Source organism: Gouania willdenowi, chromosome 8, assembly GCF_900634775.1.
Source record: "Gouania willdenowi chromosome 8, fGouWil2.1, whole genome shotgun sequence".
Lineage (NCBI taxonomy): Eukaryota > Metazoa > Chordata > Actinopteri > Blenniiformes > Gobiesocidae > Gouania > Gouania willdenowi.
The window spans coordinates 33974411-33992993 of record NC_041051.1 but is presented as its reverse complement, the minus strand read 5'-3'; the positions used below and the strand labels follow the sequence as shown (position 1 = coordinate 33992993).

General features: G+C 44.2%; 2 protein-coding genes across 3 annotated transcripts in view; one reads left to right on the top strand and one right to left on the bottom strand.

The window, feature by feature from the left end:
* Positions 1 to 1539: 1539 nt before the first annotated feature.
* scn4ab (sodium channel, voltage-gated, type IV, alpha, b) overlaps positions 1540 to 18583 on the bottom strand; it is a 28743-nt gene continuing 11699 nt past the window's right edge. The window contains 28 exon segments of the mRNA XM_028455754.1: positions 1540 to 1917; positions 2052 to 2129; positions 4740 to 4884; positions 4945 to 5566; positions 5722 to 5992; positions 6064 to 6168; positions 6250 to 6387; positions 6450 to 6503; positions 6615 to 6899; positions 6985 to 7107; positions 7171 to 7344; positions 8158 to 8312; positions 8381 to 8489; positions 8563 to 8732; positions 8891 to 9089; positions 9312 to 9668; positions 9740 to 9841; positions 10560 to 10631; positions 10714 to 10952; positions 13328 to 13388; positions 13468 to 13668; positions 13771 to 13912; positions 13990 to 14053; positions 14239 to 14511; positions 15042 to 15133; positions 16842 to 16970; positions 17102 to 17191; positions 17580 to 17698. Of these exon segments, the coding sequence (XP_028311555.1) occupies positions 1540 to 1917; positions 2052 to 2129; positions 4740 to 4884; positions 4945 to 5566; positions 5722 to 5992; positions 6064 to 6168; positions 6250 to 6387; positions 6450 to 6503; positions 6615 to 6899; positions 6985 to 7107; positions 7171 to 7344; positions 8158 to 8312; positions 8381 to 8489; positions 8563 to 8732; positions 8891 to 9089; positions 9312 to 9668; positions 9740 to 9841; positions 10560 to 10631; positions 10714 to 10952; positions 13328 to 13388; positions 13468 to 13668; positions 13771 to 13912; positions 13990 to 14053; positions 14239 to 14511; positions 15042 to 15133; positions 16842 to 16970; positions 17102 to 17191; positions 17580 to 17698 (4947 nt within the window).
* The window catches only part of LOC114468715 (abnormal spindle-like microcephaly-associated protein homolog), a 4400-nt gene continuing 246 nt past the window's right edge, over positions 14430 to 18583 (top strand). Inside the window, exons 1-2 of one of the 2 annotated variants that reach the window (XM_028455757.1) lie at positions 14430 to 14536; positions 17109 to 18583. The exon at positions 17109 to 18583 is cut by the window's right edge and continues 158 nt beyond it. In XM_028455757.1, coding sequence (XP_028311558.1) covers positions 17667 to 18583 — 917 coding nt within the window. In that variant the 5' untranslated portion in view covers positions 14430 to 14536; positions 17109 to 17666. Of the gene's footprint in view, positions 14537 to 16835; positions 16947 to 17108 lie in introns of those variants that run through there. The other variant, XM_028455755.1, reaches the window with a different exon arrangement.

Genomic DNA, 18583 nt, shown 5'->3' with positions numbered 1-18583 from the left:
GCGTAAGCCGAGCGGGCTGTGCCAGTGTAGCAGCGGCTGCGGGCCAGCCCCGGCGGGCTCGCTGAGGCTGTGGCGGGGGAGAGCGCGGTCACTTAAACTCATAATGATAGTGGTTAGATCTGAGCGCTGTGCTAATGCTCACTGCACGTAAAGAAAGTAAAGAGAGAATGTGTTGAATGATTTAGTTTTATTTTAAATGTGCAAACAAAGAAAGAAAACAAAGGAGATCATCTTCCAACAAACATTGAAATTCTCCAGAGGGAAAAAATCCCATTAAATGCGTGAAGCTCCAAAAGAAAAAGAAAGAAACTTCTTCACAGTTCAAACCTGATCACGTTCATCCTGCAGCTTCATCTAGTGGGAAACACGTGAACTGCACAGCTATGTGAATGCATGGAGGCCTCTCACTGAGCTGTGGGAGGAGCTTTGTCCGCATTTAAATAAAGCAACAAACAGCACTAATGCTACGATGCAGGTTCACTGTAATTATTTACAGTTTATTAAAGAAAATAAGAAAAACCCTTTGTGGAAAATACAAATCAAAGATAATTTACATGCATTTACAGAGTGAAAACCCTGAAAGAGTCGAGTTAAAGAATCCAATTTATGTGCTGAGTCAGGACTTCACTATAAATGACACAAATAAAACAATAAAAAGAACCGTCATAATAAAGATAAAAAAAATTTTATATAAAAGTATAAATAAATATATAATGTGGGACAAGATCAAGTCAATGAGAGACTCAGATTAATCTGCGTTTATTTAATGACAGTGTTCAACCATATGCCTTAAGGTCTGACTCTGGGACATAGAGCTGAGGGACAGGGGGCGGAGCCTGATTACACTAACAATGGACTGATACGCAGACGTGGAAGAGTGATGAGGAGCAGGCTTGTGTAGATGGCTCACACATTACCCACGCCCACCTACAAGCTTTCAGGAAACATTTACATTTTTTTACCCATCGTTAACAGTCACTCGGTCATTCTGAGCTCTGATTGATCGGCTTAAACTCCAACCAATCAGGAAGAGCCAAGGTCAAAGTTCATCATTGATGTTCAAACCTCAACTAAGAATAAAAGTAGAGAAAAACAAAGACATAAAAAAGTTCAACCATGTGACACTTCTCCATCGAGGTGCTGCACTCTGATTGGCTCCTGATGGACAGTCCAGTCTCTTCCATAGGCAGTTTGAGGTCACATGATCAGATGTGAGACGGTTTAACCGCGTTTTCATTCCACCAGAGCTCTGTCAGTTTCTGATGTTCAAACTCGTTTAATGAACCAGTTTTCTTAATGTGCTCCCCCTCCAGGCGAGTAGGGGGCAATAATCCACAGTTCAATCTGTCAGAGGAAGAAAATGGTTAAACATCATGTGGTCACAATTCAAAGGTTTCCAAACCTTTGTTTGTAAACCAATCACTAGTGTTTGTATACATTTGTATAAATTATTCTACTGGTTTGTAAACTTCTGAACATGTGTCACTGCGAGCTGCGTACGATGCGGCGAGGACACCTCAGATCTCCCAAAGACCGGCATCATACGATGGTCTCCCTCAGGCTGTCCTCCAACAGGAAGCTGGCTGAGCACCCGGGAGGCGCGGCGTGGAGGACCACATCACTATGGAGCTCCACGCCCCTGTGCAGCTGACCAATCGGCTGATCTGTGTCGCCGTACAGCTGACCAATCCGCTCACAGAGCAGCCCAGTGGTTTCCGGCGGCGCCGGGTGGCTCCTCCCCTCGGCGCCGTCGTTCACCTCCTGGTCACTCCTTCCTTTGTTCTTCTCTCGGTACGTGTAGGACGCCAGTTTGACCGTCCGCTGCAGCAGGTGCTTCCGGAATGCTCTCTGGATCACAGTCGCCGCTACGTCTTCCTGTTTTCGGCTCAGAGTGCTGCTGATTGGCTCGTAGGACACCTGTAAGCAAGAGTCCTCAACCAATCAAAGGAGGACACCAGTCCTCTGTCAGCGTGTGTGTGTGTGTGTGTGTGTGTGTGTGTGTGTGTGTGTGTGTGTGTGTGTGTGTGTGTGTGAGTGTGTGTGAGAGAGACCTTGGATGGATTGTTGGCCATAAACTTTTCCTCCATGCTCGCTTTGAGAGTGTCCATCTCTCCTGAATCTCCCAAAACCTGCAGAAACAAACACTCCAATAAGCTACAAAATTAGCATAACATGAGCATAATATAAACATAACATATAACATTACCACAAAATAAACATTAACATAACATTAGCATAAAGTTAACATGATGCTAGCATAACATTACCACAACGTAAACATTAGCATAACATTAGCATGATGCTAGCATAACATTACCACAATATAAACATTAGCATAACATTCACATGTTAGCATAACACTACCACAACATAAATATTAGCATGATGCTAGCATAACATTACCACAATATAAACATTAGCATAACATGAACATGTTAGCATAACACTACCACAACATAAATATTAGCATAATATTAGCATGATGCTAGCATAACATTACCACAATATAAACATTAGCATGATGCTAGCATAACAATAACACAATATAAACATTAGCATAACATTACAACAATGTTAACATTAACATAACATTAGCATGATGCTGGCATAACAATAACACAACATAAACATTAGCATGATGCTAGCGTAACATTACCACAATGTAAACATTAGCATAACATTAGCATGATGCTAGTCAGTGCCAGCCCTAGCCTCTCTGGTGCCCTAGACAAAATTTTCTTTTGGTGCCCCCTTATTTGGCAATTTTTTTATATCAAGTAATTGATATTTTCAATATTGTTATATTATCATTAACAGAATATCTACAAAGACACTTTACACGAGGAGAAAACATGAGCAAAGTGACTTTTTTAACATTTTATTTAATTTTGATAAAAGTGTTTCACATACACATACAGTATAAAAGAACACAAACAAGTAAATAAAAGCCAGTTTAAATATCTTAGTAACAGGTTCAAAATACAATTTTTTAATATTATTAGAGTAAAGCACTGCACAAAAACAAGGTACAGATAAAAGATAAATAGATAGTGGTGGGTTGGCTCATCAAGTATTCTTTTAAATCTAAATACTTATGATTAAAATGTTTCACTATTGACATTCACATTTTGTGAAAAGATGCAAAACCTCCAGAAACCAACACAAGCTAAAAAAAGCCCCGCCCATCCATCCATCCATCCATCATCCATCCATCCATCCATCCATCCATCCATCCATCCATCCATCCATCCATCCATCCATCATCCATCCATCCATCCATTCATCCTTCAGTCCATCCATCCATCCATCCATCCATCCATCATCCATCCATCCATCCATTCATCCTTCAGTCCATCCATCCATCCATCCATCCATTCATCCATCCATCCATCCATCCATCCATTCATCCTTCAGTCCATCCATCCATCCATCCATCCATCCATCATCCATCCATCCATCCATTCATCCTTCAGTCCAGCCTTAATAGTTTATTCTCCTGGTTTTTCTGCCAGTGAAGTCATCGATGACATCATCACATTTCCTCAGTGAATCTGAAGGCAAAAAACAGAATATGAACCACGAGCTTGTCTATCAATCAAACAGAGGATATGCATGATGGGATTAGAAATTGATAAATATTTAGATATTTATAAATAGAAATATAAAATACAGTTTTATTAAAAGGTCTCGGCTAAATTAGAAATATTAACTTTCTTTTTAATAATGTATGTGTTTATAGGCATTTATACACATATATATATTAAATAAATAAGGCCCCCTGTATAAAACACAAACTGTGATGTCACTCCTTACATGTACTGTACATAATAATACATAGTTCTCTTATAATGATGTTAAACTATAATGTAATAAATTAATATACAGCTGTTGCCATGCAATCAATGTTTTTGTTAAGCTAGTATTTTATCTGTTTCTGTTTATCACTAGCTGCTAACATTAGCATGGTTGCTCTGCTAGCATGTTTGACTATCATGGATTCATAAATTGTCATGGATCTTCAAACACTGACTTACCTCTGGTTTTTCCACAATTTCCTCCTCTTCTTTCCATGTTTTTCTTCCCTGGGCACCAGATCATTAGTTTGGTTGTTTAGACATGACGCTACTTGCTCCGAGCTGTCACGCTTCAGAACTGAACTGTCAATCAATTTGCGGGGCGGGAATAAAACTGTTGCAGTGGCTCTTCTTAACTGCAAATATTGCACAGGCTCATTTTAACCATGTCATAAAACTGCTTTCAGACTTCTTATACTGTGCTGTTTACACTTGGCTGTCATTCAAGTGAAATTGATTGACAATGTTTTGTAATTCCTGTGAAATGGATTCAATGCAGTAGATAAATTCTAAATTTCTTCAGTGACAGTTATCGTGATGTATCGTGGATTAATTTTCATGAAAAATATTGCTTATCGTGATAATATTGTTATTGCGGGCAAAGCAATACCACAATATATTGCATTGCGAGGTACCTGGCGATACCCGGCCCTATAATTCAGTATGCTTTATGTACGTCTGCTATATGTTGCCATCCTGCCCCCCTCTTGCCACCCCATTGAATTTTTTCTAGATCCGCCCCTGAGTGAAGCAGTTTTACAGTACATATAAACTAAGAGAATAAAATCAGAAGTAGTGAAATCATTCTTAACCTTTCTTCGAGTTCTTTCTGAGCATGTCTTAATTTGAAAGTTAATTGAAATGATGGTGAAGTGCTCATGGTACCTGTGCGGTGAGGGCCAGCAGGATGTCCAGGCAGTGGATCTTGTCTCCAGGAACCAGAGGGAGGTCCATGTGGCTTAGGGTGGTGATGTTGGGTTTGGGGATCCTCAGAGGATCCTTCAGAGTGTCGCAGAAGTGAGACAGCTCACTGTGGGAGATACCAGAATGTTGAGACTCCGCCTCTAAAAGGGCAGCTCATAGGACTCACCTGTACTGGATGAACTGGGATGCCGCCGGGTCAAACTTCTCCCAGGTTTCGTAGAACATCTCAAAGTCGTCCTCGCACAGCGGGTCGGCGCTCTCCTCTGTGGCTACATTGAAGTTCTCCAGGATGATGGCAATGTACATGTTGACCACCACTAGGAAGGACATAATGATGTAGGTGGTGAAGAAGACGATCCCCACCGCCGGGCTGCCGCAGTTCCCTTTGGCTGCGGAGCCCGGGTTCTCCAGCTCTGGGTCGCAGTCCGGGGGTGTGTTCATGATGGGGCTGAGCAGGCCGTCCCAGCCGGCCGACGTGGTGATCATGAAGAGGCAGATCATGCTGTTCCCGAAGCTTTCGAAATTGAACATGTCGTCAATCATGCCCTCTTTCTTCACGTAGGCGAAGTTGGACATGCCGAAGATGGAGAAGATAAACATGATGAGGAAGAGCAGTAGGCCAATGTTGAACAGGGCTGGAAGTGACATCATCAGAGCAAACAGCAGCGTGCGGATGCCTTTGGCTCCACGAATGAGGCGAAGGACTCTGCCAATACGTGCCAATCGGATCACGCGGAACAGCGTCGGTGACACAAAGTACTTCTCGATGATGTCAGCTAGAAGAAGACCTGAAGGAGACAATGTGATGGGACTAAAGCTCAGACTGTATGAGGTCATATACACATTCATTGAACGACCAAAACCAGGTGAGACCAGGACATTCTAATCAGACTCAGGACCACTTCAGACTCTAAAGACTCAAGACCCCTCCTCCTGAACTAACCCACGATGGACAAGATGACCACCACGAAGTCAAAGATGTTCCAGCCCACGGAGAAGTAGTGTTGGCGTAGAGCGATGATCTTCAGGAAGCACTCGGTGGTGAAGAGCACAATGAAGACCAGGTTGACCCAGTACAGGATGAAGTCCTTCTCTTCGCTCTGCTCGTCCGTCTCCACCATCATTGTCACCATGTTCAGGCAGATCAGCACCATGATGAAGATGTCAAAGAACTGCTGCGTGACCAGGTCGAACACAACCCCCTGGAACTTGTTCTACAGAAACACCAGAAGGAGCAACCATGAGGTTTAGGATGAGACCCGCTTTGATGAAGTAGAACTCCGACCTGTGGACGAGGGACTGGTTTCTGAGGCTTCTTGGAGCCTAGCTTCTTCATGGCGTTGTAGTACTTCTTCTGCTCCTCCGTCATGAAGATGTCGGTTCCTCCCAGGTGAGGACAGAAGAAGAACTAAGTTAACTCACACTGAGGCGATCATGGGTTGCCAAGGAGCGTCGGAGCAGATCGACTTATCTTAGACTTCTGCTGGTTGAAGTTGTCGATGATGACTCCGATGAAGAGGTTGAGGGTGAAGAAAGAGCCAAAGATGATGAAGCAGACAAAGTACACGTACATGTACAGGTTGTCCTCGTACTTAGGCTGTAGCTCCACCTGCAGGAAAACAATGTCCATTACATTACCTGGAACCAGTAGCAGTAGCAGTACAAACTGACCTCTCTGGAGTCCACGGCTGCGTACATGATGTCCATCCAACCTTTGAACGTCGCCTAAAACAAACACATTCAAACATGGATGTGTGGCTCTTCCTCAGCACGCCAATGCTGACACAAACACACACACACACACACACACACACACTGACACAAACACACACTGACCACTTGGAGCAGGGACAGGTATCCCATTCCCACGTTGTCGAAGTTGATCTTGATGTTCTTCCAGCGAACCTCGGTGAAGTTCTCCTGGATCAGGGACAGGCACTGGGTCTTGTTGTCCACTTGGTCCACTGGGAACACATTCTCCGACGTCTCGTTGAAGCAGTAGTAAAACTTCCCCGCGAACAGGTTAACGCCCATAATACTAAAGATAAGCCAGAAGATTAGACACACCAGCAGCACGTTGAAGATGGACGGGATGGCTCCCACCAGAGCATTTACTACCACCTGAGATAGACAGGGACAGATGGACAGGGGGCGGTCAGGGACAGACGGACAGACTGACCCCTCAAACCTGTCTGTAGTTCCTCACCCTCATGCCCTCAAAGCGAGACAGGGCCCTCAGAGGTCTCAGGGCTCTCAGCGTCCTCAGAGACTTGATAGCTCCCAGCTCTGAGTACCCCAGGAGGTTCGCCGTCAGCGACACCAGAGACACCTGCAAGACACGCCTACTGATGACATCACGCATCACCTGACCCAGCAGGAGAGTTCAGCTCACATCAACGATGAGGAAGTCCAGCCAGCACCAGGTGTTGGTGAAATAGGTCTTGAATCCAAAGGCAATCCACTTCAGGATCATCTCCACCACGAACACCACCGTGAACACCTGGTCAGCAAACTCTAGGATGGTCTTCACCACACGGCGCTGCTCAATGTAGATGTCCTCAAAGGCCTGAGAACGTTCAGCACAGAGAGGTCAACACACCCACAAACATGCACACGCACACACATGCACACGCACACACCCCAACACACACGCACACACACACATACACGCACACACGTACACACACACGCACACACCCCAACACACATGAGCACACACACACACACACACACCCCAACACACATGCGCGCACACACCCCAACACACACGCGCATACACACACACACAAACACACACACACACAGAGATTCATATACACGTAAACACACTGTTACGTGCTCTGCTGTTTGGTCTGCCACTTTCCTGTCCAAGCAGCCACACAGGAGACCTCAGTCACCAGTGTGGCTTGTGAACACTCATGGTGTGACTGTCATACTGAGCTTGTGTGCTCGTCATACTCCTGTGAGAGGAGGGTGTTCGTTTGTGGAACTTTAGTTAATCGTATTTGTTGGTTTATGTTGGGGTGTGTGACTTATTGATTTAACTGAATCCTTCAGGTTTGTTGTAAGCCTTTCTCCCTTGGTTAAACAATTAGTTAAACACACACACACACATACTGTACTCACATACAAACATATACACATACACACGCACACACACACACACACACACACACACACACACACACACACACACACACACACCTGTGTGCTGTTAGTCGTCCTCTGTAACACATGTTGTGTTGTTGCTGTCAGGTTAATATTTGCGTTGCTGTGCGGACCAATCAGTGCCGACGAGCTTAGTCACATGATGCAGACAAACCGCTCAGGCAGTTAGAAGGTGTGGCGTGAGTAAAACATGGCGTGGAGCTGACGGTACCAAAGCGCCGCTGCTCAGCAGGATCATGAAGATGATGAAGGTCTCGAAGTAGTTGTGTTCCACGATAGAGAAGCAGGTTCTCCTCAGCATGGACCAGGTCCTTCCTTTGCCCTTGGACAGGTCCACATCCAGGAAGGGGAACCTCCTGTAGCACTCTGACACACAGAGACACGTGATCCCCGGCACACCAAGCCCCACCCATAGCGTGAACATCAAATGTTACCGTCACTGTAGCATGCCACTGGAAAGTCGGGGTCTTCATCCTCGTCTTCCTCCTTTTCAGGAACGTCTGGAAGTCTTTGCACCGTGCTGCAGAACGATGACTGGTCCCCCTGAACATCAGGTTCATATCACATGATCACATGATCAGGCCTTACTGAGCCGGAGAGGAGACCCCAAGCTCACCTGAGGCTGACACTCTTCATCCTCCTCCTCATCGTCTTCTTCTTCCTCGTCATCGTTGTTCTCGTCAACCTCTTCGGCCTCGGCCATTGGCACCTTTAGAGCCACCGGGGTCACTGAGGTCAAAGGTAAAACGTCCTTCGTCAACACTCCGTCTTCCTCATCGCTGGCGACTAAAGGTCAGAGCAAGAACTTCTTCAACAAACAACAAAACAACAAACAAAAATGATTCATAAATAAAGAACCAAGTATACAAACAACCAACTATCACTAACAAATCGTCTGTAAACACTGAAACAAAGCACCAGTATGTAACCAACAGGGTCCTCACTGGTCCTACTGGTATCACCGCTGGTTCTCCTTCCCAGAATGAAATTGATATGATCCAAGATCCAGGTTTTAGTCCAGACCACAGCCCTGTTGATCCGGTTTATGGCAATCTGAAGGTTGTTTTCTCCTTCGTCCTCCACAGCCGAGAGGTTGTCTCCACTGAAAGAGCTCAGGAGGAGAGCTAGGAACAGGTTCAGCACCTAAAACCAGACCAGGAACCAAATAAGCACACGAAACACAGCCAGGAACAGGTGCAGGGCTTGAAATGGCTCAGGACCAGGTTATGCTGGACCACTAAATTTTTTGAGGTGTGGCTGCATCTTTGGTACTCAGGTTTTTTTGTTTTGAGCTGGTTTTATTGATCGGTGATTAAAAACCTAAAACCCAGACCAGAGTGTGACCTTTGACCTTCAGACACTCACCACCAGGTTTCCGATGACCATGACCATCATGAAGACAATCAGACACATGGTCTGACCAGAGACCTCCATGCAGTCCCACATGGTCTCTATCCACTCGCCACAGAGCACCCTGAAGATGATGAGGAAGGCGTGGAAGAAGTCGTGCATGTGCCAGCGTGGGAGCTCGCAGTTCTCGGCAATGCGGCACACGCAGTCCTTGTAGTTCTTTCCGAAGAGCTGCATGCCGACCACGGCGAAGATGAAGACAATAATGGCGAGGACCAGGGTCAGGTTTCCCAGAGCGCCCACAGAGTTCCCGATGATCTTTATCAGCATGTTGAGCGTCGGCCATGACTTTGCCAACTTGAAGACCCGCATCTTAAAGACACGAATGAGGACGTGAGGAAAGACGGGCAAGGAGACGGACACGTGTCCCGATCAATACGGACCAATCGGAATGAGCGCAGGACAGAGAGCCCTTGGACGTCGGCCAATCCCAGCTCCACCAGACTCATGGTGACGATGATGCTGTCAAAGACATTCCAACCAACCTGAAACCAGAACCAAAGGAGGTTCAGTACTAAACTATGGATGCGCAATACTCTGCCAGTGCTGCTATGTGCTAAGCTAACCTAAACATGTGGGATAATTAATTAATTGTTGGTTTAGATGAATGACACAAAGTAAAGTTTTAGGGTTGCTGGTCCGATATGGACACAGAGTTTATTTGGTCAAAAGGGTTTTGGGGAACAGACCGGTCTGAGATTCGTAGGTAAACAGCAAGCTTTCAGTGTGTGTGTCTCAGTTAATCTGTTGCTGTTCAGTGCTCTCAGTGTCATGTATGTTGCTTATAGCGGTAGTCATAACATAGCAGAGCCTCTTCAGGCAGAGACCTTGATGAATGCCATCAGTGTACGATGGTATCTGGTCTGATAAGGGCAGTCGGTAACACTTTCCTTGAAGTTTTATACATACAGTAAGGCTGACATTACGCTCACGTCACTATCTGTCATTAGCATGAATACAGTGTCATGAGGGATGTCATTTAGTGTTGTTTGCTAAATTACAACACCTTTAGAGCTATGTTGGTATTTTTTGGGTTAAGTGGAGGGATCTAATGGGGTTAGGGTTCGGGTGTCATGTCATAATAATGACAGCGTAATGTCAGCCTAAGGAGTAAGGGGTTATTGAGTAGTCTGACGAAAACTGACCAGGAGAGAGTTGTGTAATTACATATGAGTTACCATGGTAACTAACACGGCCACTAACCTGGAAGTAATGCCAAGGATCCATGGCGAGGAGTTTGAGGATCATCTCAGCTGTGAAGATTCCAGTGAAGACCTGTGGATCACAGCAGACGGTGAAGCTTCAGGACTTCCACACAGGTGTGAGAATGTTTGGGAATATGACCACACTTCCTGACCAGATTCCCCATACTCAGCAGCTCCTCAAACTCGTTGGTCATGGGGTAGTGCTCCATGGCCATGAAGACGGTGTTGAGGACAATGCAAACGGTGATGCCGAGGTCAACAAACGGGTCCATGACAATGGTGTAGAGTGTAGCTTTAATGCGCCGCCAGCAGCCACAGCATTCCCACTTCAGGAAGAGCGCGCCGAAGACGTACCAGCACGGAGGACACGGACGCTGCTCATCCTCAAAGTCTGAAGATTGGACAAGGTCAGTATTTCTATAGATCAGTGGTTCTCAACTGGTCTGGTTTTGGGACCCAAATCAAGCAAAATTTTCAACATCTCAAATGAATTTAATAAAACATGTTGCGTTTGAACCTGTTAATAGTACAAGATATCAAATAGTACCAATGACTGCAAAATTTAAGTTTATTGATAAAGAAAAGGTAATGCTCGTGAGGTACATGATAATAATAATGATGGTTTTGATTTATATAGCGCTTTTTTTAAGGAGACTCAAAGCTTCTTACAGAAGTTACAGACATTTTTCATTCACACTCGTCACTCAGTCATACCATGGCTGCCAATTTGCGCCTACGGCCCCTTTGACCACCATTCATGCACAATTCATACCCAGTCATACAAGGCAATGTGGGTAACGTGCCCAAGGAGACAACGGCACTGACTTTGATAGGGTGGGATTCAGTGACGTGCAGTGATCACTAGGGCTGGGTAGGCACGTTGCAAATGGAGACCACCAATGACAATTTCATATGTTTCTGCTGTCAAGTGTTAATTCAGTTCAAATAAATTTTATTTGTATAAAGCAATTTCCAACAAAGTCATCTCAATGTGCTTATCAAAATATAAAATTCATAATAAGAAAGAAAAAACCCAACAAGATCCACATGAACAAGTGTTTATCATCTAATAAAATCAACATCATAAACACCATTAAAGAAACATAAACAATTATTTAATATAGCCTCCATACTCTCCCAACAACATATATCTCATGACACGGCAGCACATCTGTTGTGTTGGAAACACAGAAACATGGAGAAAAAGACAACAACAACAACTCAGAACATCCTCAGTGAGGAGCATCCACAAAGTCAATCCTTCCTTTTGTTCTATTCACTGTAGAAAGAACCAACAATGTTCTGACCTTATCTTTGCTGAAGGTCTGGTAGCTCAGGTGTTGGTCTCCATCTTTTTAAAAACTGTTGTTTTTCCTCAAAACAAAGTTTCTCTATCATCTCTAGCGCTGTCATCCTGACTGTAGTGTTATCCTGCCCACTAGCTAGAGAACGTAGCAGCAGCGGTCACGTTGCATCTATTCACTAATGTACTGTGAACTTAGGTATAGCATTTAGCATAGCACGTTACGTCCAAAGGCAGCGTAGAGAGTTGCCTTTGGACGTAAATGGTTGTCATCTTGGGGACCTGACTGCGCATGCGCAAACATGTAAAACACGCAATGGGAACGAAGCAGAGGAGCAATGTGCCTTTGGGAGGGGGCGTGGCCTCCCTCTGCCTTACAGCAGAGTGAAAAAAAGAAGAAAAAAAAAAGACTGCAGCCGTTTCCAGGAAATAGCGCTGTTTAGTAATTTAGGCTATGAAACGCACAAAATGCCGACACTTTCAAACTTATAGGTACTGTAGGATATTGGAAATGGAAAAATAAATAATTTATAATTATATTATAATTAAAACAAATAATCAAAATATCAATTCACCCTTGGGTAGGCACTGCCTACCTTGCCTACCCTGACGGCACGTCACTGGTGGGAATGGATCCCCCTACCCTTCAGTTGTTGGACGACGCACTCTACCCCTGAGCCACGATCGTTGCACATGTTCCGTCTTGGAACACAACAATGTATACACAACACACAACATTGAACCTTAACCTAATGTAAATTTAGTAACATTTTTAAAACCTAATGCTAGTCCACAAACTCAAAATATATTAATCAAGGACCAATCTACGTTGAAAGAAGTTTTTCATTTTAACTGGTAACTGCCTTATCGGTAGGTAAATACAGAACTGGGGATGTTTTTTACTTTTGATAAGAGCTTAAAAGTATGGTGTAATACTTATGGCCATGTCAGTAGCATATGAGAGCAAACCACTATATGTGAAAGGTGGCATCATCGCCACATACTGGTTAGGAATGTGAATAGATGGCATTCTGAGCCCTTTCAGATTAAAAGACAGTCACTTTTCTTAAAGGTCTCATGTCATTCTATTTTTCACCCATCTCCATTTGTTTTAAGGACCCCAAAAACATAGTATTTGAGATTTATTTTCCAAAACTCGCCTGTTTTCCAGAGTTTTAGCCTCTGAAAAGTCACTTTCTGAGCAACTCTACACAAACAGGCTGATTTTGAAGGAGCAAATCACCCTCTAACTAACGATTGAGGGAATCAATGAAATAAACACTTTAGGCATGTGTATGAAGCCCTAATAGCACTTTATCATGTTTAAAGCAAAGAAAAGTTAATTTAGCTTAACGTAGGCCCTTTAACTCCTTCATTCTCCAGTCAAAGGCCCGCGACGACCTACCAGTTGAGAATCACTGCTATAAATATCTATCTATCGTTATATCCCGCCCCCTCTGTACCGTCCATGGCGGTGTGCTCCTCCTCCTGTGCGCCGGAGAGCGCCGCTCTGCAGGCTGCATGCTGTAAGGACACAGACAAACGCTCAGGGCAAGTGCTGATGCTGACTAAGCATAAACTTGTGTTCTCTGCTGGCCTGAACCTCTGCGTCTCGCTTCTTCAAAGCCTCCAGGATCTGAGCGTACTCCTCCTCCTTCTGCCGCGCCTCCGCCTGCGTGGCCTCGTTCTGCTCGGCGTACGCCATGGCCACGACGGCCAGGATCAGGTTGATCAGATAGAAAGACCCCAGAAAGATCACCACCACGAAGAAGATCATATAGGTCTTACCGGCCGCGCGCAGCGTCTGCAGAAAGACAGGTGAGATATAGACAGGTGAGATATAGACAGGTGAGATATAGACAGGTGAGATATAGACAGGTGAGATAGAGACAGGTGAGACACAGACCAGCTGGAACAGGTTCTCCCAGAAGTCCTGAGTCATGAGTCTAAACAGAGCGAGGAAAGCCCAGCCGAAAGAATCGTAGCTGGTGTATCCGTAGTTTGGATTCCTGCCAACCTTCAGACACATGTAGCCATTGGGACACTCCCTGTACACACACCTTCATCATCACCATCATCATCATCATCATCATCATCATCATCAATGTTCAGCAATGTTTATTACCCAGCATCAGAGCTGTTTCCACACAACAGAGCATCAGCATGGCCAGGAAAGTGATAGTAGTTATCTGTCAGACACACACACACACACACACACACACACACACACACACACACACACACACACACACACACACACACACACACACACACACACACACACACACACACACACACACACACACACACACACACACACACACACAAACGTTAGGGTTCAGTACTGTCTGTTGAAGCTAACTTTTGTCAGTACCTGGGTTGTTGACGTGTTCGTAGTATTCTGCGTCTCCGCTCCACATGCTGTTCCCATCAGTGTCGTTACCATGGGTGTGGTTACCATAGTAACCGGCCTCTGATGTTAAGTTGCCGAGCATTGGCGGAATCAGAACACATTTCTGTCTCAAGTTGCCCATGAAGAGCTGCAGACCAATCAGAGCAAAGACGCAGAGACAGAACACGGTGAGGATCATCACGTCTGCTAGCTTCTTCACCGACTGGATCAGAGCGCCCACGATCGTTTTCAGACCTGCACAGAGAGCGGGACTTAAGTAGTAAGTGGCTACAGACACACACACACACACACACACACACACACACACTATGGAGGGTGGATCCATTCTAAATTAGAATGGGTACACAGACACAATGCACAAGTCATGTCTGCATGTGTGATTGTAGACGTGTTAACATGTCACCTACGCCACACCTGGATGTACACCTTACAAACACGTAGACACAGGTGTGAGTGAAGCTATAGTGATCATGTGACCTTCACTATGTAGCACCATCTACGTGACATGTAAACACTTAGAAATAAAGATTAGGTGCTTAGGTGTGTACACGTGTGCAGGTATGTAAGTGTGTGTGTGAGTGTTGAGTGTATAACAGACCACCATTTAGTCTGCTTACAGTCTGTGTCACTACACCCGTCCATAGAGTGGTAGTGACTGTAGTGTTACGTTCTAAGTCTGATCACTGCTGTGATTGGACAGAATACAACACACACACACTTACTGACGTTCACGCGTGCGCGCACACACACACACACACACTAACCAGGGATGACAGTGATGGTTTTCAACGCTCGAAGAACTCTGAAGGTCCTCAAAGCAGAAACATTTCCAAGGTCAACAAACTCAGTCAGATATCTGCAACACAGAAAAACCTTCATCATCATCATCATCACCACCATCATATCGTAGATTGCTGTTGTGGAAAGCTCTCATCTCCATGGAGGACACGCCTCATACACTCTTACCTTTGAAACAATACTGAGACTTTATCTAGTCTTATAGAGATGTATTTATCAATGGTAGTGTTCTTCACAAGAGTTGAGCCAAGACATGTAAACTTATGTAAACATCCTAGAGCTCAGTGTCTTTTATGTTGAAATGATGGGAATCATGACATAGTCATTCTTCACACTTATGATGAGTCCAAATTTTTCACAGGATTCAGAAAAGCACTCCAACAGATCTTGAAGTTGTTCAGGAGATGATGCATACAGGGGCATTATCTGCATACAGGAACCGCCAAAAGCTATAGTAAAGCCTATGACAGTTGCCTCAAGGTGGTCCTGTACGGCTGGTGCTTCATGGCCTCTCAGCCCTTCCTCTTCTCTCCTAACACACCTGATTCACATCAGCAATCAGGTAGGAGAAGGAGGAGGAGCTTATAAAGGGCTGAGAGGACCAGAAGGATGGAGGCACAACAACTGACCAGCAGCAGACATGTGGGGAGAGTTCTTCAGCTCCCCACTGGAGGTCTTTGTAAGTTTGTTATTTTAGTTTGGACTGGAGGTTTCTGGTAGTCCTGTTTTCATTTTTAGGTAGTTTTAGTGTTTTGTATGTGTTTGTAGTTTAGAAGGTGGACGTTGGGAGGATGGCCCTGTACAGGGTTGGCCCAGTGTCCTCCCTACTTTGGTTCAGTTTGGCCAGGGTCTCCAGTCCCTTTTAGTTTGTTCTGTTGGTACTTTTAGAATTTTGTTCATAAATACTTTTGATAAACCTTTGATTTCTGTGTGATGTCTTGTTTATGTTGTGGACCTTCAAGTCTTGACATCACATCCTAAGGGGGGTCGTAACAGATCCCAGCTCCATTTTGGATGATTGCCGTTGACTATGCTAAGTTCATCTGCTCATCATTCTGTTAGGATCATCTCCCTTAGCCTTCAATCTTAATAAAGATCTATCACACAAGGCGACCAGGGTGGTAGAAGGACACAGTGGTGCAGGTGCCTTTGGAGACAGGTGTTGTGCAGTGACGCGCAGTCAGGGTAGGCAAGGTAGGCAGTGCCTACCCAAGGGTGAATTGACATTTTTATTATTTGTTTTAATTACAATATAAGTATAATTTATTTTTTCCATTTCCAATAGCCTACAGTACCTATAAGTTTGAAAGTATCAGCATTTTGTGCTTTTCATAGCCCAAATGACTAAACATCGCTATTTCCTGGTACAACAGAAACGCTGCACAAGTCTCACTCCGCTGAAAGGAGGAGGAGCCAGGAGGAGGCCACACCCTCTCCCAAAGGCACATTGCTGCTCTGCCTCTGGCCCCATAGCATGTGTTTATACATGTGCAGTCAGTTCCCCAATATGAAAACTGTTTAAGTAAAAAGGAAGATCGCTACGCTGCCCTTGGACGTAACCGTGCGATGCTAAATGCTATACGTACGTTCACAGTGCATTAGTAAATTGATCCAGCGTGTGTGTGTGTGTGTGTGTGTGTGTGTGTGTGTGTGTGTGTGTGTGTGTGAGTGTGTGAGTGAGTGTGTGTGTGTGTTTGTGTGCGTGCGTGCGTGCGTGTGTGCGTGAGTGAGTGTGTGTATGTGTATGTGTGTGTGTGTGTCTTTACGCCATGCTGATGACCATGAAGTCCAGCCAGTTCCAGGGGTCTCTGAGGAAGGTGAAATCTCCAACACAGAATCCTCGAGACAGGACTTTGACTGAAGCCTCTAAGGTGTAGATACCTGTGAACACGTACCTGAGACACACACACACACACACACACACACACTCAGCCACCAGGGGGTGCTGCACAGTAATGATCAGTGTGTGTGTGTGTGTGTGTGTGTGTGTGTGTGTGTGTGTGTGTGTGTGTGTGTGTGTGTGTACTCCACAGTCTTGCTCCAGGCGGGGGGGTCACTCATGGTCATGAACACACAGTTGGTCAGGATGGTAACCATGATGAACAAACTGAACAACGTGACCACGTTAAGGAGACAGGATATGACATCATAGCGGGAGACTGAAATCCCAGCAGGATCAGGAAATTACATCATAAGTGGGTCGTGGACCTGTACTGGGTGGGTCACGGACAGCCGGTCAAAAATAAATAAATACTTAATGTCTCTCATGTTGGGCTTGTCTTTTATCTCGACAGAAACTTTTCTATTGACAGGCATGATGTGAAATGCATGTTGCACAAGAAAATATATAGATTAAGATTATATATGTGTGTTTTGAACATTTTTGAAAAACTAAATTTGGTTTGTTGAATTCTAAAAAAAAAAGTGGGTCACGATTTAATGATCGTGACAAAATATGGAACCCAGGGTGAGAAATAGTTGTGAACCGTTGGTTTAAAGGATATGAGTGGATGAGGATCCTGATGAAGAAGATTCTCACAGGACTGAATGGACTCAGTAGGTAACATGATGACTCAGCATTAAACCTGTAGATGATGTTCCCCTTACTGAGCACTATGAAGGTCTGTAGATATAGACAAGTTAGATACAGACAGGTTAGATACAGACAAGTTAGATATAGACAAGCTAGATATAGACAGGTTAGATACAGACAGGTTAGATACAGACAAGTTAGATATAGACAGGTTAGATACAGACAGGTTAGACACAGACAGGTTAGATACAGACAAGTTAGATACAGACAGGTTAGATACAGACAAGTTAGATATAGACAAGCTAGATATAGACAGGTTAGATACAGACAGGTTAGATACAGACAAGTTAGATATAGACAGGTTAGATACAGACAGGTTAGATATAGACAGGTTAGATATAGACAGGTTAGATATAGACAGGTTAGATATAGACAAGTTAGATATAGACAGGTTAGATATAGACAGGTTAGATATAGACAGGTTAGATACAGACAAGTTAGATATAGACAAGTTAGATATAGACAAGTTAGATATAGACAAGTTAGATATAGACAGGTTAGATACAGACAGGTTAGATATAGACAGGTTAGATATAGACAAGTTAGATATAGACAGGTTAGATACAGACAGGTTAGATATAGACAAGTTAGATATAGACAGGTTAGATACAGACAGGTTAGATACAGACAGGTTAGATATAGACAGGTTAGATATAGACAGGTTAGATATAGACAAGTTAGATATAGACAGGTTAGATACAGACAGGTTAGATATAGACAAGTTAGATATAGACAGGTTAGATACAGACAGGTTAGATATAGACAAGTTAGATATAGACAGGTTAGATATAGACAGGTTAGATATAGACAGGTTAGATACAGACAAGTTAGATATAGACAAGCTAGATATAGACAGGTTAGATACAAACAGGTTAGATACAGACAGGTTCGATATAGACAAGTTAGATATAGACA